Here is a 22,667-nt window from a genome sequence, read left to right on the forward strand (position 1 = left end):
TATTAAGTCCTGAATGAATGTGAAAAATGATGGCCTGTAAAGACTATACCCACATGCTTTGCTCTGCTTTGCTTTGGGTGTAGGCTTCAGTGTAACTGCTGGGTTGGTGACAGAATACAAGGTGACAGAGAAGCCCTCGAGTGCTTTGTGATTACTTTGTTGGAGGACTCAAGGAACCACGATAGAAATCAATAAAGAGAAAAGGACAAAACAATCACATAACAAAACACGCCCCACGTATGGCATTCACACTGGATTTGCCTTCAGAATGTAAATTCACAGATCTGTTTTTGATCCATAGGAATTATGCAATGCATTTGAAGGAATATTACAGCAGTTGCTGATCAGTCCTATACTGAAGGTCAAGTAGAACGACTGCGTTACTGACTGATTCAGCTGTTAGCAGAATTTCCTGGGAGTGACACGTTCATATGTTGATAAGAAATGGTAAATAAAAGCTGAGATGATAGATGGACAGTAGTGGATCTTCCTAGTAAGATCCAGAACTCTCTTTGGTAAAACTTCCAGAGTAGTAACTTTGTATATGGTGCTTTTCTAACCTGTCTGTGGCAGTGTCACTTAGGGAATGTTTTTGTGGCAGGTAGAGTGGAGAAAAAGACAAACCTACTGAAAAGCAACTTTCTCATTCTGTTCACTTCTGATGAGTTTGAATCCAGCGAGTCTTGGCAGATGTGTGAAGTGATTTCCAGTAGTTTATCCAGAGATAAGGTGCAGGCAGGTAAAGGTGAGATATTAAAAGATAAGCAGAAAGAAAATGGACCTTAAAGAAATGTTTTAACCTTGTGAATTCTCTTTCTCTGAAGAGTTAATGCTGATGTGCCTGCTATCGTGTGCTGTTTTAAAGATAGGTACGCCTGAGAAGCTGACCTAATTGTAATAATTTCAGAACATGCTTGTAAAACAGTAACAGTGTGAGTTCACTTCTCTTCATTGTTTGTAAAACATGCAAATCCATTATCTATCACAATTTTGTGATAGGAACGAATGTTTAAAAGTATTTCCTTCTCAGTCCTTATTGAAATTGTTGACGAACTAGCTGGTTAAAATGAAATACCTCAAAGTGTTTTGACTTTCTTGGAGGCACTGTATGCTTGTGTGCTTTTAATTAAGGAGAGGTCTACAGTGGTGGTGGAAGGTCAAAGCGGTATGCTAAATGAAAACTGCAGCTCTCCAACCTCACAGTGTTCCCTGAATCCCTGAACATGTAATAAAAAGTCCACTAGCATTGACGTGATTTAGTTGTCTTTTTACTACAGTACTGAAACACCTCTTAATGATTCTTAAGAAACTATTAAACATAAGGTAAGGGACAAAGACTTAACAAAGGAGGAGCTGAAGCTATGGAAATAAACTGAAGGTTAGAGAGTAAATGGTAAGGCTTCACAACTGTGTTAGACAACAAGAATTGTTATCAGAGAGGAGCAAAACGTCAGGCTGCTCCCTGGAGAAAGACTCCTGGGCTAATTCAGCCCCTGGAGGACGTGCTCCCTGCCCCACTCATGTCCTCAGTGCCAGTGATCAGAGAGTCCAGATGAAATGTGGGAAAGATGGGGTATGAGCCAGGAATTCCTGCCTGCCACAAGAAGGGCTGCCCAGCAAGCCTGGAGCATGCAGGAATGGGGTCACCGTGCTGTTTGAAGTTCTTCCATTTGCTCAGCGTAACCCCAACATTACTGCAGCCAGATTCCAAAGTGAATCCTGGCTCTGGAGTCTACAGAGGCCATTCTTAATCTCTCTGGCCCTAAGAAGGGCCAGAACTGGGTATGATTCAAGGCAGCATAACCAAGCTATGGCTGCAAGTGCCCAGCACCTAACATGCAAGTGCCTGAGAAATTCCGTTGGGTTTGGTGATGGAACTTGAAGGTTTTTGTGTCGTCCGTTGTTTAACTTTGGATTCCTCTGTTAATGGTCTGTTTGCCAGTATTTATCCTCCAGCAGAGAAAGCATCACTTAAAAGAGACTGAGCTAAAAGGTTTTGCTTTTTTTTTTTCCTATCTGAGATCAATAATCATTATATAAATACATTATACAAATAGTTAAGTGGTACAATCTAGACAAAACTCCATGGCTTTCACGATAGTTTTTTGTCTAGGAATATGACAGCAGTAATCACTCCCTATTTTTTGTTCCTTTTGTAAATTGTGACGATGATAAAACTTCATATAATCTTGCTTTTTATTTTCTTCTGTGGTTGTCCAGGAACGTGGCTGCAGGAACTTTTGAGTACGGAATTAGTTTGATTCCTCCTTTCTCTGGAATGTTACAATAAATACATTTGTGGAAAAAGTTAAAATTTATGAGAAGTGTAATGGAAAACTCATTCCCAAGTAACATAAAACCCACTGCAGAACAAATGTAGTTTTTTGGCTGCAGGGGTAAATTGCTCTTTAATTAAAGAAGAATCATCCAATATCAAGTAGAGCCATCCCAAGCAAATTATAATCATTTGGAATAAGGCAAAATGAACGCTTCATAAGTGACACCAGAGGTTTAGAGGGCTGAATGTTTTACTGTCCCAGTGGTTTAAAAGAGCAAATCCTACAGCTGCTACTCTAAGCAGAAAAACTCCACCTTATTGCTTTATGATGCTGGATTTTAGAATTGAGGCACCAAGGGGATTTAGATTATAGTTTGTGACAGACTGTGCTCTCAGTACACTGACACTCTTTTCCTCTTCCCCCTCCCCCTAGAAATGAGAACAGTTGGTATCTGAAATCTAAACATGTGCAAAAATATATTTATTACTGAAGGGGATCTGTTTCTGTCCATATCTAAGAAATTCAACGTTTACTATTCCAAGCAGCAGATACTTTGTTGTGTTGCTACATGAACACAAACTGACATTTTCATAGAGCTTGTAGATTGCTCAGGCAGTTCTTGCAATTCTGTTAAGATTCTGTAAGATTCAGAAAAGCAGGTTTCAAAGGAGAAAAGTTTCCTGGCAAGGAACACCCACATATATGTAGAGGATAAAAAATAAATAATGATACTTCACCGCATGTTTAGAAGAACAAACGATGGTTAATTATTGTGTGCTACTTCACGCAGCGCTTCTGGAACAATATAATCTGTAGCTGACAGGAAAATATACAGTGAACTGAAGTATATCCTTTTATCTTCCCTTTCCATTTGCACCACACTGTCACCTACTGTTTTATTCCTGGGTTCAGGTACAGTAAATGCCTTAGCATTTAGTCAACAACTCTTCTGCTTTTGCTTAGCAACTTGCTTTATCAGCTCATTTTTCTTTGGGATGTATTTTGGGAATATTTAAAAATATTTCTGATGAATTTCACTTCACTGAATAGCAGTGCTTTCCAACATGCCTTCCTGCAAGCCCTGCTGTCTGGTTATCTCCCCTGGTGGGCCACACTCAAAGTCATGGTGGGTCCAGATGCAGGGGCAGGCGCTGTGTCACCACATAGCATTAAATGGAGACACCACATTAAAAGGAGATGGACTGGGCTCTGCTCCTACATCACATCTCTTAAAATGCCAACTTTCCTGCGCTGTCAGATGAGAGTGGAATAGAATTTGCAATGGGTAATTCTTAAACTGGCACACCATGGTCAGGTGGTCAGTTTGTGCTGATACATTGCTCACTGCTATTTTCTTATATTAATCTGCAATAAAACCCACCTAACAGGAAATACAGCATTTGATTTTGGTTTAGAAAAACACAGTAGTCAATTCTAATAAGCGTGGCTTTTAAACTCTAACTCTGCTTTTGTGTGTATGAGCATCTTGTAACATTTCTGGTGAAGCCCACCTGTAGTCTTTGGGTGGACAGAGGTGCATTCCTGCTCCTGACGTGGTGCTCATCTCCCACTGATGTGAATTCCCCACGTGAACAGTCTCCTTATGCTGCAGTAATGACAATACCTCCACCTCTTCCTGATTTATATTCTATTCCTCTAGCAGTTTAATTCATTATCCTATTGACTTTCTCCTCTGAAGCTGAACATTAATCTGAAGGTTATAGAGATTTTACTAAACCACCCTTCCATTAGACATGTGTTCCCTCATCTGGTACTGCCCTCAGAGGCTTATTTTTCAACATTAATCAGCACAGGAATACAGTAAACTTATCTTCTGGCTGCAACACTTAAAAATGACCCGTATTGTTTCCAATAAAATTTCCAAAATACAGACGAGCTGTGGCACTGGGCATCACCTGCTGCCTTTCCTGAGGAAGGAGTGTGTGCTGCCCTGTATTTTGCTGAACAGCCTTGGAGAATCTCACATCCTCACATCAGTGAGGATCCTACAGGGAACAAAAAGCAAACAGAAGTCCAGGCTTGGATGGAGGGCAGTAAATTTTGCACAGGGAAATGTGTGGGGAAAACATGTTTTTGTGCAGAATGCAGAAGAGGAGGCAGAGGCCTGAGCCATGTCACAGAAAGGCATGGCTAACATTTACCTTTGGAATAAGTTAGGGCCTCACCCAATAAAAGGATATGTGGCTGGTTTGCAGCTTGGAACAAGCAGTACGTTTAGGGTCAGCCTGTGCCTACGGCTTCCTCTGACCTGCTGATGGGCTTGCTTTGTTTCACCAGCATCACTGAACTCGTAATTCACATATGGTTGTATCAGAACTATTCCAGGAAAGTTTTTCTGCTTGGTATAAGAATACCAACAGAAGCATTTTGGGAGAGGTTATTCAGACCTACACAGGCAAATCAGAGGTGTGCAGAAGGCCTCCATGACAATATCACTTCTTCTGATTTAGCAGTTGAGATCGTTCTAATTCTGCAGAAGACTGGATTAAATGATTTCAGCTGGCCTGATGTTTCTCACAGGCTGTTTCTCTGTCAGTCCTGCTTCTAAAAATATCAGAAGTTGGATTTGCAGCACTGATCTCTCTGATAAATAATCCTTCACTATCATTCAAAGTTCCCTATTCACGTACAATTTGCCTGATTTCACATAGAAAATGAAGTAGTAGAAGGCTGGTGTTTCAGAATTTCTGGTCTCTTTCCCCCACCTCTGTTTTCTTATATTTTGCTTCAATTTTTTATTAGCTTTTGCAGCAGAAAAAAACAAATCTTGGTTTCAAACTTTCTGTGTAGATGCAATATATGTTCACTTATCCAGATACTTCGTGGCTATCATTTCTCATGTAGGAGGTGAAGTCATTTTGTGCTTATAATGTCTGTCATAGGTTTTCAGAAGATGACTTGGTGGGCAGAAAAGAATAAATCTTTGCTTTATATGTGCAAATCTATTTTCTGCACTGTGGAGTCTTGTTTGAAAAGTGCATAGCATCAAACAATGAAGCTCCTTGACTTTCTTCCTCTATGTAGATAAGACCATTGCACTGCGCAGCCTCGAGGTAGTTGGAGTAAAGCTTAAAGGGTCCAGTTTTCTTCATGACTCTTGTAGGTTCAGTTACCTTTATTTTATTTTGTATTTTAACAAGGTAGAGCTCAAACAGCAGCACTATTCTGCTGTATTCTCTGTTTCTTCCTTTCTGAGGGAAGATGGCCTCATTAATGATACAGACACTTGTGCTAGAAGCAGTTTTGCATGGAGACGTTAGGCAGCAGACGTGAATGATTGGTGTCTTGGTTGTGCTCTTCGCTTGAGCCAAGATTTTCTTTGCATTGCTACTCTATAGTAGGATGCTCACACAAAGAGTACAGAATTGAATGCTCTCAAGAATGTATCTGAGGCACAAACAAATGCTCAATTTATTTTTTTAAACATTCCAAAGCCTTTCATTTTTTCCGTATTAGCAGTGTTAAACGTATTGATGATAATCTGATGCTCATTTTTAAAGTCCTTACATTGAAATTATTCGGGCCTTGGTTCAGTTATTCTGTCTGCTGAAGTGATCATCAGGGGCTAAAAGCTACCCAGATCTCTCTTGACAGACTTTAACACCTGAAGCCTGGAAATTACAGGCCTCTCAGTATCGCTCAGACCATGGGACATTTTGAAACAAATTGCCAGTTCTGGATGTTTTTCATTCCGTGGTGCCACTCCAGTGCTCTCCAGCCTGCTGAGTGCCTGTGCTCTTGCAGAACATCTTCACTATGCAAAAAAAAAAAAAGCATTCTAAAAACAGGCCTGTTGCTTAGTGTGGATCTTAGGCTTGATTTCCAGATGTGTAAAGAAAACTGCTCATAATTGAAAATATAATGGAGCCACTTAGCAGCTTCAGCTTCCCTGGATTTGGATTTAACTCTGGTCTGTTAGAGCCAGTCTAAGTTTTCAGTGCTGTTAGGGAGGGCTGCTCTGCCCCCCAGCCCTCCTCTCCCCAGTGCGCTGATGTGAGTGTGTCAGTGTCAGTGGAAAAGAGGGGATTGAATTGAATCACACTGCTTGGGTAACTCAGGAATTGTTTCTATAGCAAGATAGAGGTTGTAGTAAACGCCATAGTTACTTTGTCCAAAATAAATAAGAACAGCAGCAACAAGGAAGCGTCGTGGGCATTGCTGTGCAACCAACAATCAAATGGTGGAATCCTGCAGTCATGCTTCTCTGGTTGCCTTCACCTGCTAAAGCCCAAACCAGAAAATCTTCACTGCTCTGGTTGCTGCACAACCTAAATTAAAGTAATGTAGTTATTTTTCTTTATCCTATCTCCTCTGACAGTATCACGGGAGTGATAATAATTAGCAGCAGCTTTCTTGAAAGCATATGTTGCCTTACAGAGTCATGTACTCAATCATAAAGTCAGCTAACCTGTCTATAGTTTTGTCATTCTAGTTGCCGGGAGCTGTAAACATTGCATCTCCCAGTGCTGAGAGCTTATTGGAAATAACTTACTTATATAGACAGCACTTGTAAGGGTGAATGTGCATCCTAAGAACACTGTCAGCTGCCATCCTTTACTAAAAATTTGCACCTATGCTATTCAACATGATTTATTTGACTCTGTGTTTGTGCTTTGGAAACAGTATGTGTTTTATAACTAAGACTTTACTGAAGATACAGATCCAAATTGATAATTAACACTTGACCTTACTGGAATTCACTTGTTTGACTGCCCAAAATGGCTACCTGCAACTTTGAAAAGCACATCCTTGAAGGTTAGAATTCATCTACACCATCCAAAAAGGAGACATCTAATCTAAGCATCTTGTCCAGCTGTTTGCCTGCTCTCTTGTCAAGGCAGATGCATTTCCACTGAGCGATTTGTCCTGTCCTAAGAGATTTGTCTCTAGCTATCAGGAATGCTCATCCTCTGAAGATGCCAGTCTTCTTCCATTCACAGTAGGAGGAATTCAGATAATTAGATGAATCCTTCCTATACTGTGGATCCAGCGATGCACCACTGGCTGACTGACTGTGGTTTCCACTTAGCTAGTTTTTCTGCTTTTATTAATAGAGAACTGAGGTGTGTGCTAGCAAATAATACCTAAGCTTGACAAAATGTATTACTGCAATAATTCAGAAATAATAGGAAGGTGATGGCCTTGATCTAGAGACTCCAGAGGCAACACAGAGGGTAGAGGAAGCTATTCACACTATTTTACTGTTGATGCTGGGAAATGAGGTTAGAAAGCTGACTTTTCTGTTTAACCAATAAATGGAAATGAGCGCCGCCTGGAAGAGATTCGGGGCGTTTAAACTAGGGCTCTGGTTGGCAAGTGGGACAGCTCAGCTGTGCAGCATCTAAGGTACGTCTGACTGATTTCATGGAAGGCCGTGCAGGGAACTGCCATGGTGCTCGCAGGCAATCGGGCACTCGGCGATGGTGGGCAGCTGGGCCAGCAGCATCTGTAGCTCTCCCAGCTGAGCAGCTGCTTTGCTACCCTGCTCTCCTCCAAGAAACCATCGCTAGCTCCACTTTGAAGTGTCACTGCATCATTTGGTATTTTGAAGTGGACCTTCTTTAAGTTATTCAGTGGTATTTCAAGTATAACAGGACGGTGGCTCAGGTACAGCTGCTGAGTGTCGATTGTTTCAAGAATAGAAATGTACTGAAGCCAAAGGAATGTTAGGTCAATATTAACCTGGCTGCAGGAAGGCAGGCTGAAGGAGATAAACTGTCATGTTTAGTCTCTAGATTAGAAGGTTAAGGTCTTCCAATCCAATGCCAGCTGCACTTATTGCTGTGCTTCGAAACTTCTATTTTTGAAGTCCCAGAGCCTAGGTAAGTACTAGCACCAAGCATAGCACAAAAATGCTCTACATGTTTACTTTTTGTTATAGTCTATGAGCGATTAATTTCTAACTTTTCTATTCCTTTTAAATAACCGCTGCTGCACAACACCAAAGAAAATAACACTCATTAATTGTCTGATCACCAGAATCTGTGATAGATATTACAGATGGTAATTCACTCTTCCCCAACAAAGTTCTTCATTATGAAAAAATTATTCGTTTTGATCTTCCAAAATAAAGGTAATAGGACACTTACAGAATATCTTAAAAAATAACCCCTATGGTTATTCTGAAGCATTGCCTTATTTGTTAAGTGGAGGAGAGACGCTGGCAGTTAAAGGATCCACAAGGCTACTTGGTTGCTTTGTAAGCAGTGCATTTGTGAGTACAAGGTGTCCACGAGTGCAGTTAAACAGTTTCTTTTTAAATACGACTCACACATGTAGCCATGCATGGGCCGGAAATAAAAAGTAACACAAAAGCTGAATTCCACCCTGGATTAAGGGAAACAATTTTTTTGTTGCAAATACCTTCAGGTGGAAATGAAAAGTGTAGCATTCCATGCTGCTTCATTTGTCACTGGAATATGTTGACGTACCTCCCCAGAGAACGCCTGTCCGTTGAGAAGGTGCTCTGATCCCTGGCTGTCCTCACTTCCGAAGTGTAACCGGATTTCCTCCAGGCGGTGGCTGTATGTCATCGGCCCTCCGGAGATGTTCACCAAGTGCTCTTTGTCTAATCGTAGAGAAACGTGTCTCCCTGTGTTGTACATTGTCCCGCTGACCTAAACAGAATAGGGGATGGAAAGTGTTCCTTTCAATATCATTTGTAATTCCTTGAGACCAATTACACACAATGCAGGTGTTTGCATCCTACACGTCTTCATTTAAATTTGGCACTGAATCTCATTATTACTGTGTGATGAAACACGTGACCTGAGGACATGCTCCAGGTGTGTGAATTTTAACTGTACATTAAAATATTTCTGTAAATCCAAATGGAGCTGTTCTATCCAGGGGCGCACAGTTAGCACAATGAGTGAGACTATTATACTTCTGAATAAGTAGGCTTCTAGAATATTTCTCATCCAAAATCTGAGTAGTGATTTCATTACTAAATTTGTCCACTGAAAATGGGGACATTTCTGCTGGCTTAAATTATTTAAGCGCACTTGAACAAATCTGAAATTTAATTCATTTTTTTCTTCTTTCAATATTCATAACAGTTATCTAAAAGTAAAGGTGCTGCAAAAGCAGGGAGATAATTATTCACGAAGCAGGGAGCCTTGCTCATTCTGATGCTGCAGGTCAAGCCATTCGCTGTCCTCTGCTGCAAGGCTCTTTGTTCTGGGTATTCTACAGTTGCCAGAAGTTTTGGCCACAGTGGTACAAAATGAATTATGGTTTGGTGAGTATCTCCAGTTCCTCCTACACCTCAAGTAGCTGTAATGATCTTTGAGATTCAGCTTCATTTTTAAAAAGACTGAATGGTACACTTCATTGAAAACTGATTTACGGTTTCTGTAATGAGAAAGAAAACAATTGTAGAAATCTTTTTTTTCGACAGAATATAATTCAGCCACATTTACCCCTGTCACAGGAGAAGTTCCTACAGCAGGAGGCTCCTTAACTTACACGTCATCGAAAAGTGCAATACGGCAGCTTGAGTTAAAGTAGAAGAGTGATTGATTTTAGAATGCTCTGCGTGGATGCAAATGCTACACTTGAATGGCATTCATTTATGTTAAGAAGAGGAAGGATAGCAATAATATGCTTTGTTGCACTTCAATTTAAAATTAAAGACATGCCTATTATGTATTATATCCTATACATCAGTGCTATAGTAATTAACATTGCTGCAGTGTCGTTTTATCTGTAATAGTAATTACAGAATTTAAATGACCTGTTTTGTTGCACAGTATGTTGTAAAAAAATTACAGCGCAGAGTGCGATGCAGCCGCACGAATGAGACAAAACAGGTTTTGAGTGCCGTGGTTATTTTAAACTTTGATATATGCTGTTTCTGTTTTGTTTATTCCAATTCAAAATAAACAGTTTCAAATGGTTTTAGAAAAGCAGTAAACACAAATATTCCCATTCATCTCCAGTAAAACACCATGATTTCATTTGTAACTGCTCCTTAGTTTTCTGCTTGACTTTGCGTACCTAATAATTAAATACCAAGTTTAGCTTAACGAGTGAAAGGTCAGGTTATTGAATGCAGTTTCAGTACACTGCGAATGGCTGAGATGAAATTGCTAACAATGCTAAGAAATGCAGTTGAAAAACAAATAGGGGGAAATGGTTGAAAGCCTCCTATTCACATCTGAAAGCTCACGCTTCACTGAGCACCCCGTTAAATTTAGCAACAGTGCAGAATATTCCGAATCCATTTTCTTACTTAAATTGCCACCAATCTCAAATTAGGTTCCCATTATTTTCTCTCTTTAGGTAAAAGTGACCCAAATAACCTCTAATATGAATGAAATAACTCTCTGTAGAGCAGAGAGGGGAAGTGATAAGAGACAAATTCAAGAGCAGGAGTAACATTTGTCTTTCTCATTTTCCCTTTCATAAAGACGCAGAGCTTGTAATGAGATCGCATTGTCCATTTTGAAACAGGATTTCCCTACGTTACCGCAGGTAAAAAATACCAGTAATGAGCTGAAGTATCCGACATGCCTCATTTCCCACCTGCAGGGAGAGCTGAACACCTAAGTGAAACCACAAGAACCTCCCGCACAGGCACACGAGCTCATCACCAGGAAGGACAAAATTCAAGATGTTCAATATAAAAAATGCACAGCCGTGTCTTTTTTTCAGCATTTTTAGGCTCAGCTGGGGCACTGGTTCTCCTGTTCTGAGTGTGTGCATGTGGGAAGAGTCACATACTGCAACCCAGATCCCAGGCAAATGGCCCCTGATGTCTCTGTGCCATTGCTTCTGTACCATCGAGGCTTTTAGTGGCATTTCTATTAAGGGCATTTGATCACTACAAGAGCAAAAGTGTCTGACGTTTGCCATTTACTCAGATTACATATGAATGAAAGATGAAAATGCTAAAGAACTTTATTTTATCTTTAATTTCTGGAGACCTTCTGACTTGCCATGTTTGTACAATAAGGCTGCGGCTGATCGTGGCAAGTTTCACTGGACTGCTGTCTGAAATTGTTGCAGTGCGGGATTGTCTGCTTTATATACAAACTGAACATCTCATGACCTTTAAAAGCGTGCTTTTCAAGTACAACCACTTTCAGTTACAGGGCACAGTGCAGTCACCTCCTGCTTGTGAGCTCAGTCTGGAAATGCGTTACACTCAGTAGGAAAGCAGTGTGCAGGAAATAGGAGAAGTCTGTCTGGCATTGTTGGCATTGTTGCCAGCAGAAAACTTCCTGTTGTGTTTTCTCCATGTACACTTCTCACTGCGACTGGAGAAAAAGGAGATTCTGATCCTGTTCATTATGTGAAGTTTCTGACCAGAGAGGGACTTTCTGTATTTTATGTTACTGAGCCTTTAAAGCGATGGTGCAGCATCACTTTAGAGCATGGAAGTCGCTTGGTTTTGTGGACAGTGAAGTTGAGCGGGGTTTTGTAGGGGTGTCATCTGTCTGCTGTGTGCCCTGCTGCAGAACAGGTGGTAGGAGGGCTCCCGGGGGAAGGACTTGGCTCTGCCCGGTCTGGGCAGCAGCATCTACTAGTGCTGAGCACAGCGTGGTCTGTGGAGTGGAAGAAGAGTCACAGGGAGTGTTTCAAAGGGGGGATGTAGAAAGGGCAACGCCAAGCTCAGCTAAGAGTTGTGTAACTGTCACCTTAAAGTGTCAAATTTCCCTTTGGTGCCATGTCCTTTGCAGTCATGGCCTCCTGGTGCTCTATTACTAAGTAACATTTTTGTTCTGTGCTTCCCTTTGACTTAAATGCATACACAGTTTTATTTAAACAAGGTTAGGTAAAGATGAAAACAGCGAACCAGGCTGAGGAAAAAAAGCGCTAATTGCCCCTCTTGTGTTTTTGAAAACAACCAATGTTCACATTTATCTGACGTGCTACAATAAAGGCTGTGCTAAAGAAATTTATTAAAGCATCCTTAAAAATCTGCCTGGGAAAACAGCTACATCCAACATTTTCAGAGTTAGCGATGCCACCGCACTCAGTTGACCCAGTTTTCCTCAAACACTGAGAAATGTTTCTGAACTGGTAGTTTTACCTATGGCAAAATCCCCGAGTAGAACAGAGAATGTTGATGGGCTTCAACCTTAATTGTGGAATATTTCAACTTTGGTAGACTTTAATTAAATTATTAACATATTCCTGATGTGTTATTTTCCATTTAATCTCATTCATTTTAATTCTTGCTTCACAGAGCTTTGTGCACATAATTCCCCAGCAGCATTATTCTCTCTTTATCTTGATGCAAGGCAGCCACACAGGCACACTAATTTATGCACTGCTGCATTTCTAAGTGAGATCTGGGTGCCCGTGTATCTGGGTGGAACTTGCTGGCCCTACAATCAAGTCCAAGTTCTGCTGCTTGGTAGTAGAATACAAGATCAGCAGAAGTGCATAACTAACAACTGTGAATTCTTTGGCCATGTTTATCTTGAAACATCATAGATTTTTATGACCATGAGAAAAAAAAGTAGCGGAAATAACTTTTCCTGATGTTGCTCTTTAACCCTGCAGTTATGGAAGCATTTCATCATGTCCTTGTTAACCCCGTGTCTTGCTCACTTACTCTTTTCTTCTGAAACCAGTCCTGAACTAAATATTTTTCAGAACTTTCATGTTCTACATCACTACATTATAGTCTATGATAAAACTGCCTTCAAAAGGCTGTGCAGGACAAGCCTCAGAAAATGAAGCGTGTTTTGGGGTAAAGCTGTGCCAGTAACACAAGCAGGGATTGCAAGAAGAAAGGTGAGGGAGCTGAGCTGGACTCCGTGCCCTTCATCCCATGCTGGCTCATTGTCACAGCTTTCCAGCAGCTCTCTGCTTCCCAAGGGCCTTCACAAATGGTGAAACAGTCTCTCAGCATTTTGGATTTATTCAGGTAACAGTGGCCTGAAGATCAGTTCCAAAAATATTTTTTCACTCGTATCAGTACCTGTCAGCAGAGCAGCACCGAATGTAAGGAAGCAGGAAAATCAATTGTGTATGGCTGCCTGCTGTGGTGTCCTTGGATCTTATCTGGGGTTTTAGCTGTTTCTTTCTTTGGGATGAAAATAGATACAGTCCAAAGAAAGCCTAGCACTGCGTAGGGAAGCAAATCACTAAGAATTGAAGGGTGTTTTGAAGATGTTGTAATGCCTTGGTTTTACATCCTCCAATAGCCACACTTCTGTCATCCACCGCATGGCTCCCAGATCCTCCCCTTGAAGTCTTATGTTCTTGCAGCTCTGCAGGCTCCAGGGGCAGTGGGCTCTCTGCCCCACTAACAGCACCTGAGCTGTTAACAGCACTTGTTTTGTCACTGCCTCTGCTTTCTGCCATTCCCTATCAACACAGCAAGAGCAGTAGATGTCCCAGTGACTGCAGACCAGATTCTATGGGCAGCAGCCATCAGTTTTCTGCCCATCCATGGAAACATGAAAGCACCAATACTAAGATTGAAGTAGCATCTGTCATCTAAGGGTCTCAAAGAGCTTCACTAAAGCAAAAACAAATATGCAACTGTCTTCAGGCTGACCAGGATGTGTAAGCATTAACACCAGAGTGTTTGGTTTTCTTCAGACTTACGCAGGGTTGTCCCATTCCCATACAACGCCTCGTGCTGCGGCTCAGGTCACATGAGCCTGAGCTTTTAAGTACAGTAGCAACCAAGTAATGTTTTTCTGAGTACTCCAAGCAAAGTCCTTTCTTTTAGTGATTTTGTTGTTGTTGTTCATAGTATCTTGACCAGACCCTGTTCAGCAATACCAAATATTGTTCTCATTGATTTGCAATGACTGTGCTGTGGGACGTCCCTTGTATCTCTCTGGTACAAAACAGACTTTTTAAACAGGTTGGCTTTTTTTCTTTCTTTCTTTCTTTTTTTCCCTCTTATGGAGCACTCAAACACACTTGGGAAGCCTTTGTACGTTTGAATATTTATTCTTCATAATACTTTTCCCTTGCCTTCTCTTTAAACTCTACTTATGCAGCCTTGTGTAAGGAAACCATCAAAACACTGTGAGCATAGCAACATCTGCAAAATTATGTTTGCAGTAAACAACTTGCTTCTTGACCTTTTAAATCATCATCTTCTATAGATTTGCATAAAAACATCTCGCCATAGATATGTATTCGAAATACTTCATGCTGTGTAATTTAGATTGCAGCTGTTTCTTGCAGCCTTTCCCTGCTGCCAGCAGAGAGCACTGTTGACCCATCCCACATGGCCATCACCTCTGCCACGGGGATTTCCACAGCCAGGCAGAAAACTAAAACGAAAATAATTTGTCAGTTGGGTTTGGTTTGTGACACAGCCTTATTCCGTGTCGTTAGGTTCAGAAAGTGTGGTTTGAGCAGTGGGACAGAAGTGAAGGAGCAGCACATTATGGGACATAATTGCTGAGCTTTGAGGAACAGCAGACCTCCCCATCACCAACATCTGATGGAAGACACAGATGGGAAAATGTAAGAGAGAAGGGCAACGATTAAAATAACTTTTTGTCTTGATAAGTTTTGAAAAGGAAATGATGTTAATGAGTCTATTTAATGCATTTACCTGCTTACTGTCTCAAATATGCCATGACACGCATTTTTAAGGCCCCACTGTCAGTACGAGTCCCTCCTGTTCACTGGGCTGCAATTCTCCTGTTTACGTCCCTTAAGTGACTGATCTGAGAAATCGTGAACCAACTTCATAAATTAAATATTCAGGCTTACTGGTTAATGAGCACTATATGTCAATTTCTCAGTGATCAAAATAACGTGCTTCAATAATGTATACACTGTTCTGTAATAAAAATATAATTTTAATGGGGGACCCGTAGGGTCACGGTTAGCCTGAGATAATTACAGGCCATGGATAGGAAGGAGTGGGACTGCTCCTAGGCCACAGGTAGTACCCACAGAGCCTATTGCCACTTGCTGCCTTCTAGGGATAATAAGGCACTTTATTACATTTCCACTGCTACATTAATGCACTGATTTTTCTCTGTTAGTATCTGTGAACTCTAAAGCAGATGCAGCAAAATTTATGGTGACTAGCTTAATAATTGCTGCATGCATGTGTTTATGTTTACTGCTCTCCTTCATCTAAAATATTCCAAATTCATTCAAACCATGTGTCGCAGATGAATTAGATCCCAGAGCTTTCACTAGATTTCTGAATTAAAACTGAGTTATTGAAATAAGCAAGCAGAAAAACTGACTTCTGTGACTGGACAGCTTCCATCAGCACTGGCTGAAAGCCTTCAGGGACCAGCAAGGATTTTAAGTACAGAAAACATCTTGATACTGAGAGCTTCCTGCATGTTGGGATCCATTACATGGATGCTCGGTGTGAAAAAAGGAATCGTTAAGGATGTTTTGCTGTAGGAAAGCAGACTGGATCTCAAAGTCTACCATCAACTGTGTAGAGTCCTGAAACCTACAGCCTGAATTTTTCTGGGAAACTGGAGCATGGAAGAGGAATGTGTAAAAGCAAGTTACATTGCAATGTAGCCTTAGAAGACTTTTTTGTGTACAGCAAAAATGTGCAGTATCAATGTAGATAGCATGCAGTTATGTAGCAGGTAAGGCAAAAGTAATCAGATTCATTTTAGCCTAGTAAAACGGTGAAGGAATTGTGTCAAGTTCTGAGTTATAGTGGTCAGAAATAGGTCACAGACTCCATCCTGAGATGGCTGCTTTGTATAAATACCCAACAGTGCTCCAGCTGCAGTCCCAGATGGGTCCTGACTGTGGTAGAATCTGGAGTGACTTTGGTTTATTAGCAGAGCTAGAGTTTGTTGCGAGGTGCCACGTGTCTGCACTGCACTCTAGAGCTCAGAAAAGATGTCCTGGGACTTCTATCTAGACATGTAGTGTGCCTGCAGGACTAGGCTCTGTGACCCACAGCCCTGTGCTTCCACAGCCAATGAAGACAAGTTTTATCTTTTGGCCTGACAGTTATAAGCATTATGTGAAAGGAGAGGGGAAAATTATGTTTGCATGTTCTTTTTCGTTCATTAACCTTAGTTTAGAATTAGGCTAAGTCAATAAGTAATTGAGAGAATAACTGAGGCTTAGAGAACCCGTTACCCTAATTTAATCTAGCGATCTGTAACAAGATTTTAGATTGAAGAATCCTCATTAAAATCTGTGTTAAGAATAATTTTTGTCTCTGATGAAAGGATGTCAGAGCTGCCTGCTTAAATCTGAAGGTTTCAGTGCATTTTCAAAAGGTACAGAAGCCTACAAACCGATGAGAAATTCAGACAAATGAAAGTTTCTCTTTTCATTTTATATAGGGCTTTAAAAAGCAAATTAGAGATTCTGAGGCTCTAATTGAGTCGCTATGTAATGAGTGATCTTAAGATGCACTGATCTTCAAAATGTTCTTTGATTGGAATGCCAGCAGCTTTCCAATGGCAGCAGAGGGACGTCTGACATGCAAGTGCATATGGAGCAAAGGGATGTCACTGAATTCCTCCGTGCAGAAAAACTGACACCCACTGACACTCACTGACACTTGCTGAAATCTGGTGGGGACCAAGCAGTGGATGTGGGTGCTGTGAGGGTTTGGTGGTGTGTTTCAGCAATGGCAACAGCAGCATGAAAGACACGCCACCTTCTGGATGGTCATCTAGATGGTTGTAGGTGGCATACAGTTCTTGTTCGTCTCTGGCATAAATACACAGTGAATGGCTACGTTGAAAAATTATGTTTTGCAGCTGAGAATTTGCTCTATAAAATAGTGTTACTGTGCTCTTTCTATTATTGTAGTTACCATAGAAGTAAATAGAAGGCATTACATTTGGAGTGGCCTACGTATTTTTCAGTCTAAGAAGTAAATAACACTGTAGGGAAGTGAAGGTTATTAGTACAGTCACCACTTTACTTCTAATGCACTAATCACATCCATCCATCTGTGCATATGTAGATACGTGTTTAGTCATAAGCATATATCTGTATATATACAGAAATAAAATATTTTCTTTTTTTCCTAATTTCTGTGGATAGAAAAAGAAAGAAAAATGCCCATCCTCACACACAGGCTTAGATTAATGAGTTGGCAAAACCTTCCTGCTGTTGTGCATCCATAGCATTAGATTGCTGTCTGAATGACTGAGACGCATATGGGTTTCTGAGCAGGGTGAAGGATGTGCACACAAAGTTCATCTGTTTTATGCAGCAATCAAAACATACCATTATTAAGTTTAATGATACAATTTTACAAGAGACTGAAAACACCATTTCTCTAATTCTTTTGCTGTCGGGAAGGTCTGCGTTTCTATGCCTATTAAATTTTCATAAACCTTCTAAAATAAAGAAGTGGCCACTGCTGGTTTTTGAAATCCCTTGAGCGTCCTGGTTTTGGCTTGGATGGAGCATGGTGCTGGTATGGTGCAGTGCTTTGGATTCAGGATGGGAACAATGTTGGTAACGCAGTGTTTGAGTTGTTGCTGAGCAGCGCTCATGTCAAGGACTGCCAGCTTCCCACGCCGCTCTGGCGACAAGGCAGCTGGGAGGGACAGAGCTGGGAGAGCTGACCCCGAGCGACCGGAGAGATTCCCCATCCCACATGGCATCGTGCTGAGCACTGACATCAGTGCCATGGGCCAGGGGGCTGCTGCTGGTGGCTGGGCATGCTTGGCTGGTAGCGAGCAATTGTGCTGTGCTTCACTTGTTTGTCTGCTTTCCCTTCCTTCTCTTTCGTTATCATTAAACTGTCCTTACGTCAACCCAGCAGTTCTGGCACTTTCACATTTTCCAGTTCTCTGCCTTAGACCAGTATGGGGCTGAGCACAGGGCCGGGTGGTGCTGAGCTGGAGGGGTGACAGCTCTTACATCTCTGCAGCCATGGAGCTCCTGCAAGGCCCAAGAAATGACACCTGGGAAGGGAGATGGCAGTGCCTGATGGTGGCACGGCCAGAGGAGCGCAGTAATGCTTCCCTGCAACTCCAAGACAGTGGAGAAGGAAAGGAGAATCTGTACAGCTCAGCTTTTAACCATGAAAGGGATAGAAGTTTGATCAGCTTTTTTTAGAGGAACTGTAACAAGTTTTTGAGAGCGGTGTATTTCACAAGTTGCTTCCCAAATCACTGCCGGGGAAAAATGCACGCTTACTGCAAAATAATTTCCTTGCATCTCTGGAGGTAAACTAGTATTTAGATAACTTGAAATTTGACCTCAATAAAATTCATTACGTGTCAAGGCAAATCCTTTGTGACATGCAAAAATCATCAGCTATTCTGCCCAGTAGCATTTTTCACTTTCATTTTTTTGAGCAATAGAAGAGAGCTGCTTTGTCCTGATTTTTCTAATTCTTTAAAGAAGGCAAATAACTTCGCTTTCCCTGGCACAAATAATACTGTTTCTGTTTACCAGAGGTCTGTTTTACTCTACTCATTTTATTCACCTCAAAAACATTAATGTATTTTTTTATGTTGAGAAAAATAGAACTGCAGTAAAAGACAGAAATAAAAGAAAAATAAATTTGACTCTTATTTTTCTGTTCTAACAATGCACTTTAAAACAAAAAATAGTAACCAGAAATGTTTTAAATGTTTTTATGTTCTTACTAACTAGAGAGAAGGCAGGCAGAAATCGAACTGGAACTTTCCAAAGCGAAGATAAGAAGAGTTTATTACACGCCATTAGTGAGAAACGGAGGACTTTGGTATTTCTATTTTAGATGCACTTGGGTTCTGAATAACGGGTCTGCCCCAGAGCTACTGAAATCTGAGGGCAGCACCTGTTTTTAATATATAGTTGGTGACCGATGGAGTCTAACATAAAGACAGGAAATCCTTACAGGTCTGCGCTAACAGAAAAATATCCACTCCCTGGTGCAATTGGGAGATTTGTAAGTCTATTGTGGCTTATGTCTTATTATTTTCACACCAACTATTTCTAAAGTCTAGATGATGCCTAATAAACAACTCCTTTAATCATCTTTAAAATGACAAACCTGTTGATAAATTGAATTTTCTCCAACAAGATATTGCTATATTGATTTTAGTACTCCATTTTTAATAAGCAGAGACTGTTCAGAATTGCCTGCTATGACAGCCCGGAAAGTAGGGCATCAACTGACTTGGCAAATGGCTGAATTTATAGGGGAAGTTTTTGCTAGAACTCCAATCCGTTATTCTTTTATTGTCGACATTCACTTGCAATAAGGACGTTGGACCAAATCTGCTGCATATGAAAAATGGACAGATACGTCTACCTAGAAGTTTCTGTGGTACATTTCCTCTTCTCAGGAATAAAAGCCATATCCTCCCAAGCACACCTTAAGTCACCAAATGAAGTTCTGCCCCCGGGCCGCCTCACTGACAGCCCAACAGCAGCAGGCGTGCAGCAGTCCTACAGCTCAGTGCCAGAGCAATGATTTCATTGTGCCATTCCTATCCCCAGCCTGGGTCGTGTTGCTGAAGGCACAGGGTAACACCAAACTTCTAAGATAGCGCTGTGGTTAATCACAGAGAGAAAAGGTGAAACCCAGTGGGTCAGCGCATAGCATTCAAAAGGCCACTTGTAATTGAAGAAGAGTATTTCATCTACTGCTGGAATTGATCTTTCTTTTCTCTGAACGTATGAGAGCTTTGCGCATGCCAAGGAAATCATGGTGCCTTTAGACACTGCTCAGTCTGCTTAGTGAAAAAGTTACTCACCTGACCGGCAGTAGTTCTCTTTGGTAAAGGGGCGGAAAATTGCTCTGATGGTGGCACCACTGGTACTACAGAAAATACATAAGTTGGAAGCAATACAAAATCCTTCCGTGCAATAAACTTGAATGAGATAAATGTAGGGACAAACATCCTAAAATGTTGCAGTTTGAAATAAGGAAATGTTTTTGGTATTTTAACCTCCACCTCAAAAGAGACTGTAGCTGCTGTAGCAAACCATAATTTTGTGCGCATTCAAAGCTGTTCTTAGACTAAAAGCATATCCACAGTTATCAAAACACACAGGCACCTATTTGCACGTCCTGCCAGGGTTGTGTATTCACTGTACAGTGCTTGGTATTTTACGAAAGCTTTCTTTTGAGCCACAAAGTGATTGCTGAACAAATTGTGGTACATACGAGCTGGCAAGTGGCAGTGCAGTAATGAGTACTGAGTAAAAATCTGAACGAAGACATTATGGCCAAATCACCTTTATGGGATTTTGGGTTCCTGGTTTAAATGCTATTGCTTGCTTTTTTTTTTTTTTTTTTTTCATTTGTATATTAAAAAAGGCTTGGTACTCTCAAATCCATGCCTCTCATCCCTCGTATTCTGTCAAGTGAAAGCAAAACAAAATGAAACCAACAACTTCTAGCAGCAAAATTCCAGCCTCAGGTCAGCGTTCCTCAAGCTCTGGTCTGACGCTCGCACAGATGGAGCACATCAGAGCCCCCCATGTCCGACTGCTCACAGCCACGAGCTGCTGCCTGCTGAGGGACTGCACACACATGAACCAGTGGCTCATGTATGCTGAAAGGCTGAGAAGTAGTGATCTAGGTCAGCTTCTTCCACATTCAGGCTCTTGAGCAGACGCGACCCGATTCTCAGAAGCCCCGAGTAAATAGAAATCTAGAAATGATAACATTTCAATAGAAGGGGCTGCTCTTCACATCCTAGGAAACTCCTAAAGATGCCCCTCAGGCTATCAGGAAAATGCTAATCCTAACGTTTTCATCTGTGATTTTCTTCCCTTTGTTGTTCAATGATTTGGTTAGCTTGCTGTCCCTTTTACTCTCCCACATATTTGGGTAGCTCTCAGTTATAACTGTAAGCCTGCTTTTCCTGTGATACCTGTTCCTATGTACCCCTGAGAAAGGTTAAACACGTGCAGAAAGGTCCCTAGGTTTTTCTGTTCTTCTGAGTAGAACTATTATTCGTTCTGTGTGTCTCTTTGTGATGTTTGCAGAAGAATTTCTGAGTACGGTTTGCTTCCTGAAGGGTACCTAAATCCTGACAAGTCCTGTAGGTTTTCTTTCTGTCTAACTGATGATGTTCAGGAAATGCCCAGCCTTTCATTGCCACGCAGTGGGGCATCATCCAGGCTCACATTTTTCTCCTGACCAAGGCTGCTCAGCTGATTCTAGTAGTGCTGTAAGAGCATACAACACAGGAGCAACCAAATATTCACTGTCAGCACTAACCTAGCCTTGCTTCTGAGTTTAATAGGATGAACTTATCCTTTTGTATCTATACCCTGAGATTCTCCTATTGAAATCAGCAGAAGCAAGATCGGGTGATAACTGTCTAAAGAATTAGTTGTAAGTTTCAGTAACTCCTCATTAAAAAATACCCAACAACCTGTCCTTGTGGAAAATTCCTATTTAGCTGTAGGGATGCCTACAAGGTTCTATAGAAAGAACTGAGAAAAAGCCCATTGTGATTATTCTGTGGGATTTTGAAGCTATTTTGCTACAGTATTTTATAGGGATAGAATTTTCTAACATAAACATTTCAAACATCCCAAACCGGGTGGCTTCAGATTCTGCTATAGGATATGTGTGAAGGAAGGCATAGAAAAGTCTAGCAGAGAAATTTGATATTTTGTCTTGTCAGGAGTACAGAGCTCTGCCATTCAGCATGCACTGCTGAGTTCCTGTCTTGCACTTATATTTCTTACATCAGTGAGTCCTATCTATTTATTTTCTGTATTTACATCATAAATTAGAAGATACTGTACTATGAACTGATATGAAATAGCCCACTGATTGTATTTGGAGAGGCAGTATGTACTCAAAACAGAACTGTGCCCCCTACCCTGGCCATGAAGCATTCAGAAACCTTTATGCCCCCACCACTACTTTTCCTTATGCAAGTCTTATTCTGAAATTAATGTACGAGGAAAGCAGCACCAGTTACACCAAAAAGACTGAACAAAACTTTGAGAAGCACAGAAGGAAGCATAGCTTAAAACCTTGGGTGACTGGATGAACTCCACATACTGTTAATTAATATTTCAGCCAGCTATATCACCCCAGACAGAATAATCCCACAGTATTGCAATACGTGGCTGCAGTAAGAGCTAACCTACTGACATGCTGCTTCTAGCAAATCAGAGACCTCAGGCTTAATCTACATCATCTAGAAAGCATGTGTGCAGAAAATGTGTAATGCCAGATCTTACTATGAAAAAGAAGATTAAGGCTGAAAAAGGATTAGAAATTAATTAAGGAGCTTCTTCATGTTTCCCAATATCCTTCTGATCTGTTACCAGCCTATCTTCAGCGTCTCTGCTGATGATGCTGTTGTTAGTGATTGTTTGAACCACAAACACTGGGGCGGATTATGGCCGTGCTTTAGGACGAGCTTGGGGCTTATTTTCCACTTCCACGCTTTCCGACTGATGGCAGGGATCAGTGGGAGAGCTGCAGACTCCGAGCTCAGAGGGACACAGATGTTCAGG

At 41.2% G+C, this 22,667-nt stretch overlaps 1 protein-coding gene across 1 annotated transcript in view; it reads right to left on the reverse strand.

Moving 5' to 3' along the window:
- CA10 (carbonic anhydrase 10) overlaps positions 1-22,667 on the reverse strand; it is a gene marked incomplete at both ends in the record, with an annotated part of 152,653 nt that overhangs the window by 24,199 nt on the left and 105,787 nt on the right. Inside the window, one exon of the mRNA XM_079544433.1 lies at positions 8,732-8,917. Within this exon, the coding sequence (XP_079400559.1) occupies positions 8,732-8,917 (186 nt within the window). The remainder of the gene's footprint in view (positions 1-8,731; positions 8,918-22,667) is intronic.

This window comes from Tetrao urogallus (assembly GCF_951394365.1).
Source record: "Tetrao urogallus genome assembly, chromosome: 18".
Taxonomy (NCBI): domain Eukaryota; kingdom Metazoa; phylum Chordata; class Aves; order Galliformes; family Phasianidae; genus Tetrao; species Tetrao urogallus.